General features: G+C 42.4%; 1 protein-coding gene across 1 annotated transcript in view; it reads right to left on the reverse strand.

Moving 5' to 3' along the window:
- Positions 1 to 21,404, reverse strand: part of LY86 (lymphocyte antigen 86) — a 60,513-nt gene that overhangs the window by 12,349 nt on the left and 26,760 nt on the right. The window contains exons 2-3 of the mRNA XM_041772475.1: positions 15,828 to 15,914; positions 13,810 to 13,938 (exon numbers count right to left, since the gene is read on the reverse strand). Of these exons, the coding sequence (XP_041628409.1) occupies positions 13,810 to 13,938; positions 15,828 to 15,914 (216 nt within the window). The remainder of the gene's footprint in view (positions 1 to 13,809; positions 13,939 to 15,827; positions 15,915 to 21,404) is intronic.

Here is a 21,404-nt window from a genome sequence, read left to right on the forward strand (position 1 = left end):
CTAGTGTCTTCATTCAGTTGTGTACAGACTCTTACTATCACAGAACAGTGGGTCAGTGTGGGCTAATATGATTTAACCTGTAATAAGCAAAGTGTATTCTATAAATTGATTTGAAGCTTTGGGATTTCTTGGCATGTCAGATGACCCTTTCATTGGGAGAATTTTTCCTCTTGCTACTGGGAGGTCAGTAGTTAGAACATGTTCAATTTTATTCCTAAATGTATCTTAAGATGTCAAGCATGTTGTTTGGCCCCTTTGGTCCGTTCCAGGCATCAAAGTTGTGGTCCTTTTCAGAATTACCACCATACTTCGGAGCTCATAAGTATCCGACTAGAGCTTAGATTACTACATCTCAGCTTTGTCTGAAGTACTTTGATTATTTTTACTGTTCATTCAAACAGGCTTATGAGATCTTTGTTTTGATCTTTGACTGCTAGAGAAACTTAATATTATTTACAACTTGAAAGCATTCATTGTGTCATTGCAATGGAGCATTTATAAAACTATGAAGTGAGAATCTTTCCAGGGCTTATTTTTTCATGTTCCCTCTAGTTACACCTCTCTGGTGATTCAGAGATGCACTTGTTATCTCTATCCTTTTTCTTTCCCCCAGTAGCATGCTGACTTCCTCTTTACAACAAACTTTTATAAAAGACTCTTTGCTATCTTTCCCTCTTTCTCTGCTGGAATGATTCCAACGCCTGGGTCATGGAATTGACTTCTAGCCAAATAGCTTTTCTTGTGAGTAGGGTCCATAACAGGTGGGAACTTTATGGGTCTCAGACAGTAATGGTCCAACGAGGCAAATATTTTCTGAGCAATGATATGATCCCTTAGCAGAAAAACTTGTATCTCTTCTCACAAATGAGTAACTGTATCATCTGTGAAGTTTTCCAAACTGCTTGACATTTGTGAGGGCATTTGCATTGAAAGCATAGAGTTTGGATTATGCACAATTATTTGGCCTTTTTACATGCTATGCAGAGGTCAGACAAGATGGATATGGATTGGTTTTCTATTTGAGAATTGTGCAGTCTGCTAATGCCCATCCTTCAAGATGACCATGTCTTCATCCCCAGGGCCTCTGAATATGTTACCTTCCATGGCAAAGGGAATTTGCTGATGTAATTATGTTAAGGATTTTGAGATGGGGAGATTAGCCTGGATTTTCTGGGTGAGTCAGTGAGATCACAGGGTGGTTACAAGCCAAGGAATGCTTCTAGAAACTGAAAAAGTCAAGGAAATGGATTCTCCTTTGAGGCCTCCAGAAGGAACATGGCCCTACTGACACTTTGATTTTAGACTTCTGACATCCAAAACTATAAAGGAATAAATCTGTATTGTAAGTGACTGTATTTGTGGTCATTTGTTATAACAGCAGTAGGAAACTAACATGGTGGTCTTGAATTAAGAGAGGAGGCTCTGGGTGATTGACCTGAGAGGGGGCCAGGAGTGACGGCTTGTTTGAATTTGGGTTCCCAACAAAGGGCCCTTCAGAACCATCACACCAGCATAAGATTTTAGCAAAATAGAAGGTACTTGGGTAATCAGCTTGGGCTAGAGAGTGAAATTTCCAATTTACATTCAACATCAATATTCATATGAATTCAAGACAGATTGTTAAACAAAATTAGAGCAACATAGAAACTATTAGGTCAGTGACGTCTAGTGACGTTCTGCAAAGATGGAAATGTTTTATATCTGCATCATTAAATATGGTAGCCTCTAGCTAAATGTGGCTAGTGTGACTGACGACTTGAATTTTTAATTTCATCTAAATGTAAATGATTTAAATAGCCACATATGACTACTGGCTACCATATTGGATAGTTTTAGGTCAGCACTGTCTAATAGAAATATAACATGAGCCACATACATAATTTAAAATTTTCTAGTAGCCACATTTTACAAAAAAGGCAAAGAACCACATGAAATTGGTTTAAGAATATAAATATATTTTAACCCACATCTTAAAGTATTATAATTTTACTATGTAACCAATATAAAAAATATTAACAAGAAATATTAACAAGATATTTAGACATCTTCTTTTTATCCTCCCCCTTTTTTTACATAGTCTTCAAAATTCAGTGTGTATTGTACCCTTAAAATACATTTCACTCTGGACTGGCCACATTGCTGGTGCTCAATAGCCACATGTGGCTAGTGGCTGCTGTACAAAATAGTGCCAATTATTTATTTTTTTAAAAGATGTATTTATTTGTTTTAGGGAAAGAGAGTGAGAACACGTGCGCCCATGCATCAGGGGAGGGGCAAGAGGAGAGGGAGAGAGAGAATCCCAAACAGGCTCCTGCCTGAGTACAGAGCCCAACGTGGGGCCTGATCCCACAGCCCTGAGATCATGACCTGGGCCAAATCAAGATTGGGACGCTTAACTGACTGAGCCAATCAGATGCCCCTGAAACAGTGCCAATTATTAAGTCATTGATGAGGAACTGGGGACTAGAAAGTGAAATGATTAGTTTCCAAGTTTATTCCTCCCGCAAGACCTTTTAGTCTTTGCTGCTCCTTCCAAGAGATACATAACTTCTGGCAATGAGGAGGGAAAGAAAATTTAAGTTTTTTCTTCTCTACCAACTTATTTCTGAATTTCAGTGGATAAATACTTAATGTAACTCTCAAAATATAACTTGTGAATTGGTGGGCTGATTGGATTTCCAGAAATGGAAATGAAGAAGACAGTGCTGGAGAGAAAGAGGAGAAATTGAATTGATCTCCAGAAACCTGGGGCAGACACAGGAAAGAGCAATTGTGATGGGAAATAATGGAATAGACATTGCAGAGGGTGGCCTTTCTCAGATTGGGGGTCTCTGAGGTCCATGCACATCAGAACTCTCAGGATGTTTGTTAAAATGCAAATACCAGCAAACCGTGGGATCAGAGTTTTGGAGTGGTCCAGGGAGCTGGGAGCTGGCCTTCTTAATTGGCTTTGTAAATGATTATTACATGAAAGGTGGGAGTCATTGAGCCAGATTTATGAAAATATACAACAGGCTGGGAATTTGTAACGGAGCTTGTATTGTCTTAGAAAATTAAAAATGCTTTGGTCCTAGGTCATAATTAATCTAAATATGTTGGGTTCAGCTAAAGCGAAAATGTGACTAATGTCAAAGGACAGTTCCAACACATTATTGCCTCTTAGAGATGGGCTTGAATTTGTGGATAGAGAGAAATCTCCCAGGGCTGTAGGATTCCTTACTAAGCAATATGTTTCCTTTCTTTTTCTGCCCTTTTTTTTTTTCCCAAGAAAAAGTCCTCCTTTGCTTGGTTGTTACTGATCATTGTTCCTACTTTTCTTTTTCTTTTTCTTTCTTTTTTTTTTTTTTGTGGTTTAAGAGTGGGGGTTTTCTGCTAGTCCATAAGGTGCCAGTGTTTTTAGTGACTCTCCATTAGTTTACAGCAGTGGTGCCTGGCCAACAAATTCACAGCTGCTTGAAGGATGCAGACAAAGAATAAAACATAAAGAGAAGGAGGGCCAAAGGCTAAGAAGATGATGCTTCAAATGTCCAATTCCAGGAGAAATGCAAATGGCGGTCTCTCCCGAGAGTCGTGAGGGGGCCATGGAGACTCCACTGTGTTAGCCACCAGAGGGTATGCAGCTTGGACTGGAGTCATGTTCTTGCTACCTCTGAGGAAAGAGGTCTTCAACTTTCAAGCCTCGAAGGCTCCACTGCCCCTGCAGGCCTTGTTAAAATGCAGACTTCCACTCTGAGATGGATGACCTCAGGGGCCCAGAGGCCTTGCTCGAGAAATCCCTAATCAGCTGCATGGAGTAGCTTCCATTTATCATGCATTGAATGCTTACTCTGTGCCAGACCCTGTTCTAAGGGCTTTGCATATATTATCCCATCTCATCCTTCTAGCAGTCCCACGAGGTCACTCGTATTTTCCTTATTGTACACATGAAAGTGATGCTCAGAGAGATTGAGTAATTTGCCTGAAGTCACATAAAAACAAGTGGCAGTGATCGTCCAACTCTGTGCAGGTTTAGCCTCAAACTCTGTGCTTATCCCTAACTAGACTAGTGGTTCTCAAAGCATGGTCCCTGGATCAGCATCATCAACCTCATCCAGGGACTTGTAAGAAATGCAAATTTTAAGCCTCCTCCCTAGATGTACGAATTGAAAATTGTGAGTGAGCCCAACAATCTGAGGTTGACAAGTCCTCCAGGTGATGTGATATATGTCTGAGTTTCAGAACCACTGGATTGAGCTAAGCCTCCTGCTCTCTAAGACAGCACTGGCAGTGTGATGGGGGCAGGCCCCAGAAACTTCTTGGAGAACAATATTGGGTTTCTGCAGCGACAGAATGACAGTGGGGATGGTAATGGCAGGAGAAACTGCAATTTCCCAGGTGGCCGAGAACCAGCACACCATCCATGGGTCTATTGATTCATCCAATGGAAGTGGAACCAGGACATATGAGTTCCCATCTAAGCCACTTTGTCAACTGGGAAAAGAGGATGAGAAGCTGGGTTCGGGAGAGATTGAGAAGGAAGTTATAGGGACAGCAGAGCGAAAGCGTGAAGCAAAGGAACTCGTAGAAGCAGGTGGACTAAAATGGCTCAGAAATCAAAGGTAAGAAAAAAAGTGGGGCGGATGTCATATCCCAGAGAAGACATATTTTAAAATTGAGTCTTCAGATAAAGCCGCTTGTTCCCCTTCCCTTACAGCAGAAATCAATGACCGCATTCCTGGGACTTGTGTTCCTTCGTGCATGTGTGGTGACTGTGAAACAGTTGAAAAGTGAGGCTCATGGTGGGGGTGCCTGGCTGTGGGCGTGCTTTAAAGAGACTGTCAGGACCATCGGCATAGATTAATGGTGGCAACTCTTGAAGGTAGCACCTGCCTGGAAGGTCTTCTACTGTAGCAGTGCAAGGCATTGCAGAAAGGATCTGTGGGGATTTTTCCAAAACTAGCCAATTTCCAAATTTCCTCCATTTCACAGACCTGTGAAAAGGAGCACGTAGAAACAGAGCGCTGGGGCAATAGAAATCTAGCTGATGGAATCTGAATTGCTCATCTAGATAAAACTGTTCAGACCAAATTCTGAATCGTTATAGGCAGTGAGGATGAGACGTTTCTGCAATTAATATTAATGATGCTTGGAAGATGGCCAGGTGCACTTGTTCAGCATAGACCAGGACAGATGACAGACACCCGAGCTAACAAAGGGGAGGGAGGACAGGTAGCCAACATGAGCATCCCCTACGCTTCTGCCTTTGTCTTATTTGTATATGTAAAATCAATGAATATTATAGCAGAGTCCCACGGCTGCTGTCAGAGATAATATCTGCCTTGTGGGAAATGTCATGTCAGACTTTATATACAGTTCCCAGGGGATCTACTCTGCTGTATATTGAAATTCATCTAATTACAATGCATTCCCCACTTTGGACAAACACTTAAAGCAGGAACATTCAGATTTACATAAAAGATAAACCAGGGAGCAATTATTTCCTTGACTAAAGGGTTCTTTAGCTTGTAAAAGGTGTCACTGTAATATTTATTTTAATTACAGGCTTTCCAGATGCAGCTAAAATTAAGTCCACAACTAATTTTTTTCTATAGCTCACATATTGCGTGAACTGTGCCAGTATCTGTTGTGTGTATCTCAGAACAGATTATGTTCCTCTTGCAAGGTGGTTAGCTACACATACTGAGACAGGTGCACCATGCATTAGCAGCTTTTGTGGAGACTGTTGACTTCTGTACCTCCATGGGATTCCGACATGAATATGACATCAGGTCCTCCTGGTTTTTCATTGTGTTTCAGCCATGTCAATCCTACCTGCCAAGGTCTCAAAGGGCAGTCCTTGACCTACTGTCTCCTACTTTAAAATCATAAAATCATATATCCTGAGTGTACTCACATGCATGCGCATGCGCGCGTGCACACACACACAGAGGGCATGTACTTACTTAACTCTTTCAAGCCTTCATTTTAATTTCAGTTGGTTTTGGCAAGAGGTTGGGTACAACCAATATTCACAAGTTAACCCATGAAACAACAAAGAAATCATTTTTAAAAGCCAAATATTACCTATTGAAATATGTAGGTCAATCCAGGTGAAGGACTGTGAAACCAATGCCCTTTGCCTAGGTTGACCTACAGCTGGCAGAACTCTTAGAGGTTTGCCCAGAATTGAGTCTGACAGTTGAGGTGTCTTTGTCATCAAGAGTGACAATCCTGTGTTCATTCTATTTACCTTATGGTCTTAATCTAGGTTTTGCCCAAATCTCCAGATTCATTATCAGCTGAGAATCTTGTTTCTACATAGCCCTACACACTATGTTCTGGACAGCCAAAGCATGGGTTGATCTGTTGCTTTGAGGACTCCCACCCCACTTTCTATTTGGGTGGAGTGTGTCCTAAAGGGGCTTCATCCTACTTCCTAGATTGATGCTTCACTTTCATGTTTAACAGTAAAGTCCCACAATCAGTTTTATGCTCTATTTTTTGTTTCATCCTCATCTTCCTGAGATAGGATATTCTGGGAAAGGCGCTGAACAAAATGAACCCCAATTTGCTGAGAATGGACATCAAAGTACATTGGCCTCATGATAAATCAGAAGGGAATGAAAGGGACTTTGGGGAACCCAACTCATTTCCAAGCCAGACAGCACTCTGAGGTCTCGTTTGTGGTGGAGCTTAACACCGGCAAATCCAAATTTTGGAAGAAGTTTCTATGTCAGACGACTTGGGATAGTCTTTTTGGGGCCCTGGGAACAAACCACACCTCTGTGGACAGATATCACACTTCTAGGAAGGAAGTGGACATTTCCACCGCCACTCACTCTGGAAGGAAGTCAAACCAGGGGCAGAAAGTGATAACTTTAGAGGCTGACCTTAGACCGAGATAGGAAAACAAAATAGAACAGAAAGATGCAAGAAGAGACTTCTCATTCACTCCTCAGGAAATCCTGGGATCCCAAGCAGGAGGCAGAGCGTTAGGTCGGCTGCCCCCAGCTTTGGGTAAGCTGCTTTGAGTCAAGATCCTCACTAGGCTTGTTTCTGTGGGAGACCCTAGCCTGGGTGTGTAAAACTGCTGCAGGTCCCTCAAGTTGCCCCAGCCCCTGCCTCAAGGTCCCTGAGGTAGAGGAGGAGGCAGAGAGATGTCATTGCCATGGTTATTGCTTTCTAATGTGCCAGGCATGTTATACATCTTTCTTTTTTAGTATTCACTATTACCTAAAAAAGAAGTATGGTTCCTCCTGTTTTATAGATGAAGCAACTGAGTACCAGAGAGATCATGATCCTCCAGAAGGAAGGGCCTTCTGTCCCCAGCCTGTAAATGGCAGCCATGGGAGGGGAGGAGACCATCAGTCCTGCTCTCTGACTTTTTCAAACAGTGCTCTTTTCTCCCTGCTATCTCACATAAGTCTTTAGGTTAAGTCCCTTTTCATCGCCCCAAATCTCATTTGTTGGCACTGGCAAAGCACCGTGTAAAGCAAAGTTGTTAACATTTTCCAAAGTAACCTAATCAGAATTTATGCTGAACCCCAGGTGAGTATTTACCACAGGGAAAGCCAGAATATACCTGTGCTCAGTAATTCTGGTGAAGAGCACTGAATTTTTATTTTCCTTATAGCAGTCATTCTCAAGCCTCAGCATGCAACAGAACCATCTAGAGCAGGGCTGGCAAGCTATGGTCTGTGGGCGAAATACCCCTAGTGCTTGTTTTTCAGCAGCCATGAGCTAAGAATGGCTTTAACATTTTTTAAATGGATAAAAAAAAATCAAAAGAAGAATAATATTTAACAACACAGAAAAATTACATCAAGTTTACATTTCATCGTCCATAAATAAAGTTTTATTGACACAAAGCCATGTCCATTCATTTCCATATTGTCTATAGCTACTTTTGTGCTGCAGAGATTATATGAACATATGACCTGCAAAGCTTAAAATATTTACTACCTTTTACCCTTTACAGAAAAAGTTTGCTGACCTGTGACCTCAAAAGGTAAAAATAGAGTGCTATGCCCCGACCCTAGAGTTTCTAGTTCAATAAATCTGGGTGGTGACCAAAAATGTGCATTTCTGATAATTCCCTAGATGATGTTAATGTTGCGGGTCTAGGGAACACACTTTGGGAACCACCACCTTATAAAATGACTGGTTGTGCCCAAAATGAGTATTTGATTCCTATAATTTTGTTGTGCCTTTACAATCCTTGTTTCCAATTCTAGTGGAGGGCTGTAATGAGTCATACTTCTCCAGCAGTATTTTCTTGATGTTCAAAGAGGATATATAACAGGTTTAGAGCAAGTTCCTGGAGCTCAGCTTCCTGGAGAGAAACTTAGCTCTATCACTTGCTGGCTTTGCGACCTTGGGTAAGTTTCTTAACCCCTTTGGGACTCAGTTTCCTCATTTGTTAACACAAGGACCATAACAATAGTTTCTATCCTTCACAAGGTTGGTGCAAGCAGTAAATTAGTTAATACACATAACATACCCACAAAGGTCCCTGGCATACATTAAATGCTATAATAATGCCAGTTGTCATCAAGCCATCCCTACCCAGGGCTAAGGTAGTTCACCTCAACCTCGACAGAGCATTGAAATCACCTGGTTTGGATCATACCTCTTGAGATTCTGATTTAACTGGTCTGGGGTGTGGAGTGTTAGGATCCTCACAATTGTAAAGGGAAATTATAATGGAGCACCACCCAATAAAAATATAATGACAGACACATGTATAATTTTACATTTTTTAGTAGCCATGTTTAAAAAGGTGAAATTAATTTTGATATATGTCAACAATGTTTTATTGTTGATAAATAATAAATGATGTAGTAATTATATCTTTAACATAATACATCTAAAATATTATAATTTCAACATACAACCAATATAACAATGATTGAGATATTTCACTTTCTTTGTTTTCATATTTAGTCTTTGAAGTCAAGTCTGTACTTGATGAGTTATAGCCCATTTCAGTTTAGACTGGCTACATTTCTGTGGCCGGGTCACCACGTGCAGCCACCACAAAGATAAGTGTGGGCCTAACTACAATGTACAACCAAGATTGAGATCTACTGGGGTAAGGGCACAGTTGGCCATTGCAGACCTGCCCCAAAGCTATGGAACTTCTGCTGACATTACTCCTCTTTCCTTAGGGGTAGCCATCAGGGATGGTCATCAGGACATTTGATTTAATACCAGTTTAGTCTTCATTTGGAGAATATGAATAATAGTGAAAGGGAATATAAAGGAAGGGAAAAGAAATGTTGGGAAATATCAGGAAGGGAGACAGAACATAAAGACTCCTAACTCGGGGAAACGAACTAGGGGTGGTGGAAGGGGAGGAGGGCGGGTGTTGGAGGGGAATGGGTGACGGGCACTGAGGTGGACACTTGACGGGATGAGCACTGGGTGTTTTTCTGTATGTTGGTAAATTAAACACCAATAAAAGTTAATTAAAAAAAAAATAAAAACTGATGTCAGTTTGAAAGCATCAAGATCAAGTAAAGCAAATGAATCTACATGACCCAAAGTTACCAGAATGAGAAAGGCAGTAAGGGAAAAATAACTGAGAACAAAGTGAAACAGTGACCTGTTTGGTTCCTTCTCAATGAACCCACAGCTAGGTAAAAGGGGATGTGGGTATCCCAGAAAAAAATATGGAATGGATATTGAAAGATCCCTTGACATCCTATGCCAGACGTTGACTCAAAATGTTCTAACTCTGAATATCATTGAATATTAAGTGGGTTATGATTTTTTTCGAAAAGAGGAAGAAGAGAATTCATCCTCTCTGTTCCATCCTACAATACTCACTAACATTTAATAGAATAACTTTGTAAATTTATTTACAAAGCAAAAGAGATTTCCAAAAAGATGAGAACGGAGATCTGTAGTTCCACCACTTAGAGATAACCACAATTAGCACCCACGTGAATGCTATTTCAGAATGCTATGGTGCATACACTCACACACATTTTACTAAAAAACATAGTCCAATAGTAAGTATTCTTTCTTTTTTTTAAGATTTTATCTATTTATTCATGAGAGAGAGAGAGAGAGAGAGAGAGAGAGAAGCAGCCTCCATGCAGGGAGCCCAATGTGGGACTCGATCCCGGGTTTCCAGGATCACACCCTGGGCCAAAGCAGGCGCTAAACCGCTGAGCCACCCAGGGATCCCAGTAAGTACTCTTTCATGCAAGCTTGTTTGTCACTTCACAAAAGTTTTGAGTATATTTTCAAGCACTTTAATAATTTCCTACAATATCATTTAAAGGCACAGCATATTGAAACTGTGTTTGGCTCAACAATGATCTGCTTAATCAATGCCCTATAACTGGACACATAGGCTATTGCCCTCACACTTGCTACTCACACCATAAGTGCTAATGTCAAAAAGAAAATTGCTTGGTCTTTCAATCCAATGGGCTCTTGACTTAGAGCTTGCTTAGGATCCTTCCTCTGCACCTTTGCGAGCAAGAGGACACATTTTATCCACACAGCCTCACTAAGCCTGACCCATTTTGTAGTTTGTCTTGCTTGGAGAACAGCCAGCAGGGTGCAGAGTGCAAGGGAATGCATAGTAATACTTTGGAAATGATATCAAACGAACGATATGAAACACCTTCATGCGCCACCTGCAGTAGACACCAAGTTTTCTCACTGCTCTGCTAAGAAGGACCTGCGAACCCCAGAGGGGCTCTGCTTCCTGCCGAATATGTCAACAGCAGCTTGTGCTTGGGTTTGAACTAGCTACAGCTCTCCACTTTCTCCCCCTCCAGGCTTAGAATTAATCACTTCTTTCAATAGAATCATTCCTGCAATGGGTTTATGGGTGGGTTACAAAAAACGCAATAACCCAAGAAGCCTCTCAATTTAAGATGTTGGTTTTTCTGGCTTATATAATTTACATAATTATTTGTTCATGCAGCATTTGTATATCAGTTTTGCGACTGCTTTATACAATATGAAATTTCCTGGCAATTCCCTGAGTGCCGGCTTCTCGGGCTGCCTCGGCAGGTTTTAGCCCTGCAGCAATAAAGCAAATAAATGGCTATAGGGCTGCCTGGCATTCCGATGAGGCAAGCACCAGCCTTTTGAGCGGCTGAATTGAATTGGACATCTCAGTTTGGGGGAACAGTATCTCTTCTGTTTTATTAATTCTATCAAAACTATTCATGGGGGGAAAACCCCAGGTTTTATTAAACTTGGAGAACCAAGATAATTCACTGTTTGCTGGGATTGGATGCACTTGTATCTTTGTAGTATGTAGAAGCATCATTAGAGAGTTGCTTTTAAGGTGAACTGGTGTACGTGCGTTCATCCGTCATATAAAAAAATCCAATAAAACAATTATTTATTGCATCTTTATTTTGTGCCAGGCTGTCTTTGTCAAGTCTCCAGAAACAGAGAGGAGCAAGAGATATTCCTGCCTTCAAGGAGTTCTCAGTTTAAGGAAGGAGAAACACACACACACTCACACACACACACACACACGCACACACGGGTATGATTCTAACTAAGCAGGAATGTGATGCTCCAGGAACATCCAGAGGGAGTGATTCATTTGGCTGAGTCTAGCCTGCTTTTCCAGCCCCACCATATCTGCGTTTGAGAAGACTACCTGGCACCCGTAAGGAGGCAGGAAAATCAGGGAGGACCCCATTTCTATCATTCAGGAGGGAGCGAGGGAGAACTTGATTCAGGGAATACAAGGAAGTAGGAATGAAGGTTGGCACCATATATGTTCTTTCTTACTAAGCTCATAGCGCTTCCAAGTATACTTGTTTTCACATTTGGGTTCAAGAACACTTATTTGGGGGAAAAATTGGAAAGATAAGCAATAAAACTTACAATAAAACTGTAAATATTGGCTATAGAAAAGGTTAACTAGGGACCAAGTAATGAAGAATTTACCATGCTGAGGAAAGACTTGCACGCACCCAATCCATCAAAAATATTTCTAGTAAGTTCAGAGAGGAAAACTGCCTCATCAGTTTATAGTAGGTTAGCTAGGAAGAAAAAAATGTCCCTGCTTGAAACAAAGTCAGATCACTGGCCAGAAAGAGTTCTTAAATGATGACTTTAAATAAAGTCTTGGCCAAAAGGCACCGTTCCTTGTTTCTTCTTCTGTTTATTCATTCCTCAGCCACTAAGATTATGGATCCCAGAGGCAGCTCACCTGGGTTTGAGCCATGGCTCCCTCACCAGCTCTGTGACTTGGCACACTTTGCTAAAACTCTCTGTGCATTAGAGTATTAATGGTATGGACTCATGAGGTTGGGGTAGAAAGTACATACATGACTTACTGGGTGTGAAACTCTTAGAACAGTGCCTGGCACGAGTGCTTACTGATGTGTGCTGGAGGGCTCAGTACGGAGCACATTTGAAGTCCTGGGCATAAAGACTAAGATGCTCCTACCTCAACCTCAAGAAGCTCATAGTCCACTGGAGATGACAAGTGGGAGTAAATAATTGAAGGCTAATATGGAGAGTGCTACAATATGGTAATGCACCCCACACTTTGGGGAACAGAGAAGAGGATGAGGAGGGAGGGCTGAGCTGAGGCCTGTCATCTATGTGTACAGCAAGGCTCACTCAGTTTCAGGGGACCCGAGATTTTTTAAAATTCCCTGCTTTCTTTTCCTGTACAAACTTCCTCTGTCCACACCCTTTAGTTGTGGGAAGGGAACCCCAATTCCTTCTAGATCCTTTGTTTAGAAAGCATAATTGGATGATCTCACTCTGCCTTCCTCGAATGAGGAAATAAAGAAATGGATGTTTCTGGTGTGTGGGGCTAGGGGTGCACTCCCCCTTGGCCACTGGGACAGAGAAGGGGGCCCTGGGTAGGAGGAGGAAAGTGACTTCTGGGAGGACAGTCACAGATCAGACCCATGAGTTAAATAAGCAGAGCATCATCTCAGGGCCTTGGTAAAGATTCTGCGGGAGGACAAGGCACAGAGGTGGTGAGGGAGGTGAGGACCAGTTAGAGTGGGGTTCTTGTGCTCCCTGGGGTGTATGTAGTAGGGGGCACATGGTTAGCAAATTGAAAAAAAGGAGCAGATGATGTCATGGTTTTATGCTTTGTGCTCTGAGTCTAGCTACCAATGTCCTCATCTCATCAATGTCCTCATCAATGTCCATAACTCAAATGGGCAAGACCACAGAAAACATTTAGAAAGTTTCATTGTTTTTTTTTGTTTGTTTGTTTGTTTTGTTTTTGTTTTCCTCAGGGCCCATTGCTATATCCAGGAGACCCTGTCACTAAAGAGGAGAAACTTGGAGATACTTTGAGTCTCCGTGGATTTGGGGAAGCTCTTGGTTCTTTCTGCTCCTAGCCTTTAAAAAAAATTTTTTTAACATGGTTCCAACCACAAAGAGTGACATTTTTCTGTTTTTAAAGTGCCTCACGTGCATGTTTCATTTGATTTTCATACTATAGGAGTTAGGTTCTGGGAAATGGGCTTCATGGTTATATTTATTTATTTATTTGTTCATTTAAAAGATTTTATCTATTTATTCATGAGAGACAGAGAGAAACAGAGGCAGAGACACAGGCAGAGGGAGAAGCAGGTTCCCTGTGGGGAGACTGATGGGGTACTTGATCCCAGGATCCTGGGGTCACGCCCTGGGCCAAGGCAGATGCTCCACCTCTGAGCCACCCAGGTGCCCCATTCATGATTATTTTATATGACACATGCTGATAAGCAAGGTTCAGCTTGTCCAAAGGTGAGAGATGGAACCAGGGCTCCCGCCTCAACTGGAAGCCATTGTTCATTCCTCTCTGGACCTCAACAAGCAGCAAGACAGACAGCTTACCCCCTTTCCTTCTTCCGCAGAAAGAAAACTTGGGTAGATCCTCTTCACAGATGGGATAGGAGAAATTCAGAATGGATGATCCTTTAGTGAAGAGAGCTATGTCAAGAAACAGCTCTTTGATGTCCTCTCCTAAAGGGAAGGAAAAGATCAGCTTCACTATCAGCGTGGATTTTGCCTCGTATCAAAGCACTGAACATTTATAGAGGTCTGAGCCAAATGGCCTTTTATTTCCAGAAACCTGCCTTGTATGGGGACAGTTTCCTTTCCTTTCCTTTCCTTTCCTTTCCTTTCCTTTCCTTTCCTTTCCTTTCCTTTATTTATTTTTTATTTTTTTTATTATTTTTTAAATTTTTATTTATTTATGATAGTCACAGAGAGAGAGAGAGAGAGAGAGAGAGAGAGAGGCAGAGACACAGGCAGAGGGAGAAGCAGGCTCCATGCACCGGGAGCCCGACGTGGGATTCGATCCCGGGTCTCCAGGATCACGCCCTGGGCCAAAGGCAGGCGCTAAACCACTAGGCCACCCAGGGATCCCTCCTTTCCTTTCCTTTCCTTTCCTTTCCTTTCCTTTCCTTTCCTTTCCTTTCCTTTCCTTTCCTTTCCTTTCCTTTCCTTTCCCTTCCTTTCCTTTCCTTTTTTCTTTTCTCCGTTTTCTTTCTTTCTTTCTTTCTTTCTTTCTTTCTTTCTTTCTTTCTTTCTTTTTTTCTTCTTTCTTTTTTCTTTCTTTTCTCTCTTTCTTTCTTTCTTCTTTCTTTTTTCTTTCTTTCTTTCTTTCTTTCTTTCTTTCTTTCTTTCTCTTTCTTTCTTCTTTCTTCTTTCTTTCCCTTCTTTTCTTTCTCTTCTATCCCTTTGTTCCTTCATTCCTTCTTTCTACCCTCTCTCCTCCTCCTCCTCCTCCTCCTCCTCCTCCTTCTTCTTTCTTCTTTCTTCTTGGTAAAACGGCACTTAGGCAGTGCTACAGAGGATACTGGCAACAGCTCTAGGGATGAATGTAGCCCTTTTAATGAACTTTATCTGTTTGGAGCAAGGTAGACACTCTGCTGTGCTCCCCTGCCCTGATGGCTCTTGCCCCTCGAGGTGATGGCTACAGTCTGGGTTCTACAGCTTCTTGGCTGCATAGTATTGCATGCTTCCCCTGAGAGGGTGGGGTGGGGTCACCCCCCACAACTGCTAGGTGTTGTATCATATTACACAGGAAGCTTTAGGGTGCTCTGCCTTTTTCTCTATTCCTCCTTTTCATGTTCCACTTCCTCCTTTTTTCATTCCCCTTTTACTCAACTCCTGCTGTAGAATCCAGATATTGGGCAAGGTTCTGAAAATACGAAGATGCATGAGAGTTTTTTTGTCCCCAGCAGTGTTCTCTCCATTTCTCTGGAATGATTCCACACGCTAAGTCTATTAAATCCTTCTGTTCTGGTTTTGATAAAACTGCTTCAGAAGGGAGATACTCTAGTAGCTATAGCAATATAATGACAGACTGTAAAAGCATGGCCAAATAAAAATAAACAATCAGCATCCTACCTCATTGATTGGGGTGGAGGGAGAAGATATTACATATCTTTGCCTTTGTCAAAGGTTTAAGAACTTACATCAGCTGTTTGGGAAATGATATAAAGCAAATGATAAGCCATGCTACTCGTGGTAGACTTGTTTGTTGCTGAGATAACAAAGCAAAAGCTCTCTCCCACAGAGATATCAATATTTAGGCTTGCCACATTATCTCTTTTTGTTGTTGGATATACTGATTCCAGGTGCTGATATCATCCAAACGAATGCTTAGAGTGTTTTTAGTATAAGAGCACAGCATTCAGTGAGAGTTCCATTGTATCCAGATGTCACCAAGAGAGAAGTAAAAATGAAGATGGAAATAGAGTTGCTTCCACAGAGTGGTGGGGACAGTGGCCTAGCCAGCCACTTAGCCAGCTACTGCAATTAATGTAGCTAATGTAAGTATTTGGGGATGTGGACCAGGAAGAAATTATGCAATGTTTTATTTCATGTCAGTACTCTTTACTTACTTAGGATCATTCCAAATCTAATGTTGAGTTTTGGCTTTAAATGTTTAGAACACTGGTCAGCGGAAAAGCCAAAATCTTGTAACGGATCTGCCAAGAAGAACACAACAGATTAGGTGTGAGTACATTGTATGCTCTGGAAACTTCCATTAAAAATTCATACCAACGATATCATTTTTTTCTACATGAATCACTAAAATTGATTCAAAAACTTATTGACCAGCACTTTTTTTTTTTTTTTGCATAAATTCATGATGCCATCAAGATTCCTTCCAAGTCTCTCCAAAGTCAGTGTTGGTCAAGGCTACGTTCTAAAGGCAGGCTCTCGATCTGAAATGAGCACAGCATCTTGATGGGTGGGCTACACTATTACTTAACATTTTTATCATTGCTTGAATTATTTCAGTTCCTGAGCTTTTGGCCCTAACATTGCTTATTGATTATTCAAAACATTTCACAAATATTTATTATCATAATTAAAACAGGGAAATATATGCAGATTTTCATAGTTAAGACTTGCCTTTATAATTTCATCCCATCCCATCTCAGTCAATGTAATATTTTCCCCCCAAATATTCCATTATATGCTAGGTATTGTGCTAGATATGATAAGGACTGCAACGTAATGCCTTTTACACATACCTTCTGCTCATTCAGAAAGCTTTGGTGACTCATCTATGCCTCAGAATACAGTCAGGAAATGTCCTCCTGACGACCCCACGTTCCATACTCCACATCATGAATCCATCATCCACATCATGAATCCATCCTCCATGTTTTGAGGTCAGGTAATCAACCAGAAAATTCCCACCATGGTTACTTGCTCATGCACTTTCTTTAACGTGCAATGGTCTTATCCTTTTGGCTGTGGACTAAATATTAAGTAAGGTTTTGCTCATTCCCATCTTTTTTTTGTGAGGGTTTCGCTGATTACCCCTCTCATAGTTTCTGGCTTCCTGAATTATTATTATTTTTAAAAGATTTTATTTATTTACTTATTTGAGAGAAAGACAGAGAGTGAGCACGAGTGGGGATGGGGCAGAGGGAGAAGTAGACTCCTGGCCAAGCAGGGAGCCAGACTCTGGGACCCCATCCTGGGACTCTAGGATCATGACCTGATCCAAAGGCAGATGCTTAACTGACTGAGCCACCTGGGCACCAGGGCTTCCCTGAATTATTAAAAGAATTACGTCTGAAATATTTTTTCAAAGCAAATAAACACGTATTACTTTGTACTCTGCGCTTGGACTCATCCTATAACACTTAATCTAAACACAAAACTCCTGAAAGCAGGAGCTGGGTTTTTGTTCAGTTTGTTTTGGTCTCTATTTCATTTTCCTTTATGTTTCCCACTGGCCCTGAGAGAGAACTGATATTTAACTGTGCGGCCTTGTCAGGCTGTGAGCTTTGTAAGACTTTCCTGCTTAATCCCCCAAACTCCCCAGTGTGTAGCGCAGAGCCCCGCAGTCGGACACACAGAAAGCACCCCATTCGTGTAGGTAAGGAATGGATAAATGGGTCGTGGGTTAAGCTATTGTCCCTCAGCTCCTAATCCAGCCTCCAAAGTCTGCTGTGTCAGCAGGGGCTCTCCACAATCACGTTTCTCCTTTGCCATCTGCCAGCAGAGGTGCCAGGGGGAGACTGAAACTGAGCAGGGGAGAGAACCTGCTCCTCCTTGCATGCTTGCTGGTCCTTGAGAGTGTCACCTGGAGATGGCCTGTCACCCTGGCAGTGGCAGTTGGTTCCAGCGTCCAGCTTTCTTCTGCATCTTCCCAGAATCAGCCGAGGCTAAGCTGTGTGGGCTCCTAAGCTTCTGTTACGACAGTTTCTGCCACAGACACTGTCTTCCTCTCCCCTGCAGTCTGTGTCTCGCTCCACAAGGCCCTCCTGTGAAGCCTCCAGGGTCTGATAAGTCCAACCTCTGCCCTCTGCTCTCCTAACCCTGAGTGTGGTCGCAGCTTCCTCGCTGTCCAGTTAGAATAACTGACAAGGTCTGCATTTTCCCCGTGGGACCCAGACTGCTACAACCAACGACAATCTTGAGAGATAGCTATGATTTTCCTCCTTTCACAGATGGGAAAATATAGACTCCAAGAGGTTAAATTAAGTTTTCCGGGTCCCAGAACTATAAGGTTGTAGAGTCAAGATTCGAACCCAGACTTACCAACAGACCAAAAATTAACCGCCCAGGATTGTGCAGAAGTATTCACAAAGTTGAGCCTCAAAGCTGTATGTTAGTGATTTAATTTGTAAGATGGCCTGGAATATTTTGTGCGCGGGCATATGGCATGTGATAATTCTGTTTCATAACTGGTTTTAATTTCAGCTTAGCTATGAGCTCACATTTGTCAATGATGGTGTTCCAGACAGTTTTATCATCCACATTGCTGACCTGGAAGATATGTAATTGTCTGTGGTATCTGCCGTGGAAATGATCACTAGCCTATTTTGCCTTGCAAATCTAATCTAAGGTGTGCTTTTGTTTGATCAAACCCTCTTGGATCTGGCTGTTAATTTTCCTGGGGAAAGGCCATTTTCTCGTATGCTCATTTTACTTCTTCATAAGCGCTTCTGTGCGGTCCCGGGCTTCGTTCAGCTTGGGAAATGGGAGCGGGAGGTTTGGAGACAATGGTCCCTGCGACGTATCTGGCACTCAGTATTAAAAAAGTGAGGCCAACTAGACAGACATTCAGGAAAGTGCATCCTCAGAATTCTGAATCGATTCAGATTGCTGTCTGAGGAAAGATAGGGGAGGCTACATATGTATCCCTTAGCTGATTAGCAGTTACAGTATCACACTGCATGTTTATCCATATTTTAAATGTGTAGATAGAAAGCATAAACTAAGGGCAGGAGAAGGAAATAAAACATCTCCTCGGTACTGGGAAAATATTCTTAGGAGAATAATCTTAATAGGGAATAAAGTCACGGAGAAAGCAGTAGGTTGCTTCTCTCTGAGGATACGTGTGTGTAATAAAAGCATTAAGGCAGATTGCTTCAAAGGGCTTCGGGGCTTGGTGATCTTTCCTAGCAGTTATTTTTATTCCATATTTGAGATGAGATTTTATATTTGGGACTGAATATGCAGTTTGTTGTTGTTCCTCCCGTCTCCCAGTCCCATCTTCACAGAGGCATGTCCTTCCCAGTGTGAATACGTAGTTCCACTCAGGCTCTAAATTGTGTTGTATTTGCCTTATACCTTTGCTCTTCCTCTACTAGATGCTGTGAGCAGGCTCCCAGCCTCGGGGCCTAGCACAATGCCTGAAGATTATGCTAAGTTCCAAGTGACTGTTTGCAGAATCAACGATAAAGGTTACATATGTAGTAAATTGTAGAGAACGTTAAGGCAGATTTTCTCAACCTTGGCACTTATGGACATTTTGCAGATAATTCTCTTTTTTGTGGGAGTTGGCCTATGCATTGCAGGATGTTAGCAGCATCATTGGCCTCTCCCCCGCCAAACACCATCAGGCCACCCCTCCTTCCCCCACAATCCAGTTGTGACAACCAAAGAAACCTCCAGATGTCGCCAAATGCCCCCCCTGGGGACCAACCCGCCTCTGGTGGAGAGCCGCCGCTTTCAAGACTTGCTCAATCACCAGTCAAGTGCCTCAGACTCCTGTACCAAAATAAAAGATGATGGGTTGCATTTTTAAGTAGTCCTTCTTATGTAATATGAGAACTGCTGGAGGGGGGAGGGGGTGGGGGGACTCCCTTGGACACTTGCCACAAGTAATTTTTAATACATATAAATTGGATTATCTGAACTTGGATCTTCTGAAGAAATGAAATTGGAAAGTTAATGAGAGTTGGTGTTCCCGGGCTGTGAGGGCAGAGATAAATGTTTCCTCTAGACACTTCATTGTCGAGCAGCAAATGAGCTGAGGAAAGAAGATAAAGCTTCATCGTGCAATATACAATCTTTTCATTTTAAACATTTTTTCCTTAGCCTCTGTGCTATAACCCCCTTCTATTTGTTCTGTCAACATGCATTATGGCTTCTGACCAAGGGAGGGTAGTGATTGCAGTGGGTGAGCCCAGCCAAGCTCCCAAACTGCCCCCCACAGTCCCTTGCCTCTGCGACACGTGTGTGTGGAGGGCAGGCTCCTCTAAACAGCTGAGAGAAAATCATGCTAGGGGTGAGGAAGAGGATCCGGGGGAGCAGCCAGCTGCATCTGCCTTGTAGTATCAAGGGCAGTGACAGTCCAGTGCATCCTGAAGCCATTTCCTTGCTCATTCATAGGGTGGAGTAGACTTAGATGAACAGGTGGGGCTAAGTGTGGGCAGCGTCTTAATGAATCTCAGCTCCAGAGCAATATTTGTGCATTAAGCTCTGTTGGTGGGCTGTGCTCTCCTGGTCTGGGCTGGAACTGGGCAGTTGTCCAGGGGAGGGCAAACTTGTCTTGGTAGTTTCTAGCCAGTTGCGGGCCTCAACTGGAACCAGGGAATAGAATGCCAAACCCAACAGCACAGGCTCTGGATATGTAATTCCTCATTGAAGGGTGGTGGGGACACAAGCTTGATGGGTTTTGCCGGGTCAAGGGGTGCCCTCTGCTTGGTTCCCTGTTAGTGTGCTCTCAGGACTGGGTTGCTAAATCCTGGAGTCCATGGGCATCACCTGGCAGGCACCCTGCAGCCTGTTTGCTGGGTGGTTTGAGGGTTACCAGAGGGGCCAACTCTCATGCTACTATTTTTTGTATCTCATGTGTCTGCTTGAGGTTTTTTTTTTTTTTTTAACTTTATATTTTGAATAATTCTATTCTCACAGGAAGTTCAAAAAGATACAGAGAGGATTCATTTAGCCTTCACTTTGCTTTCCCACATTGTAACATCTCAGGTATAATATAGTATAATATCAAAACCAGGACATCGACGTTGGTCCAGTGAACAGAGCTTATTCAGACTGTACCAGGTTTTATGTACGTGTGTGTGTGTGTGTGTGTGTGTGTGTGCATGGGTGCATGTGCATGCCTTTATAGTTTGATTGCTTAGATTTTACAAACTGTGGGACATCTGGGTGGATCAGCAGTTGAGCCCTGCCTTCAGCCCAGGGCGTGATGGGTCGAGTCCCATGTTGGGCTCCCTGCATGGAGCCTGCTTCTCCTCTGCCTATGTCTCTGCCTATCTCTCTCTGTGTCTCTCATGAATTAATAAATAAAATCTTTAAAAAAAAGATTTTACAAACTGTTGCAAAATGGGTGAAGCACTGGTTTTCCTGCTCTTACAGCAGTGCTCCCCTGAAACAGAGCTGACATTCCTCAAGCCTCACTTCCACTAGCCATGTCTCTGCCAAGCCCATTCCTAGGTTTCCCCATGTTCTTTCTGCTGCATGAAGGCAATGTCTCTCTCTCTTTCTCTGTCTCTCTTCCTCTCTCTCCCTTGAGTGACTGTGGGTGGGTGTGGGCTGACATGTCTAAAATCTGCAGGCAGGCCAGCATGCTAGAAACTCACGTTGCATTTCTGTGGTGCAGTCTTGCAACTGAATTGCTTCCTCTGGAAACTTCAGTGTGTTCTCTTAAGGCCTTCGACTGATTGGATGCATCCCACCACATTATGAAGGATAACCAGCTTTAATCAAAG

The sequence above is a fragment of the Vulpes lagopus genome, chromosome 10, assembly GCF_018345385.1.
Source record: "Vulpes lagopus strain Blue_001 chromosome 10, ASM1834538v1, whole genome shotgun sequence".
NCBI lineage: Eukaryota > Metazoa > Chordata > Mammalia > Carnivora > Canidae > Vulpes > Vulpes lagopus.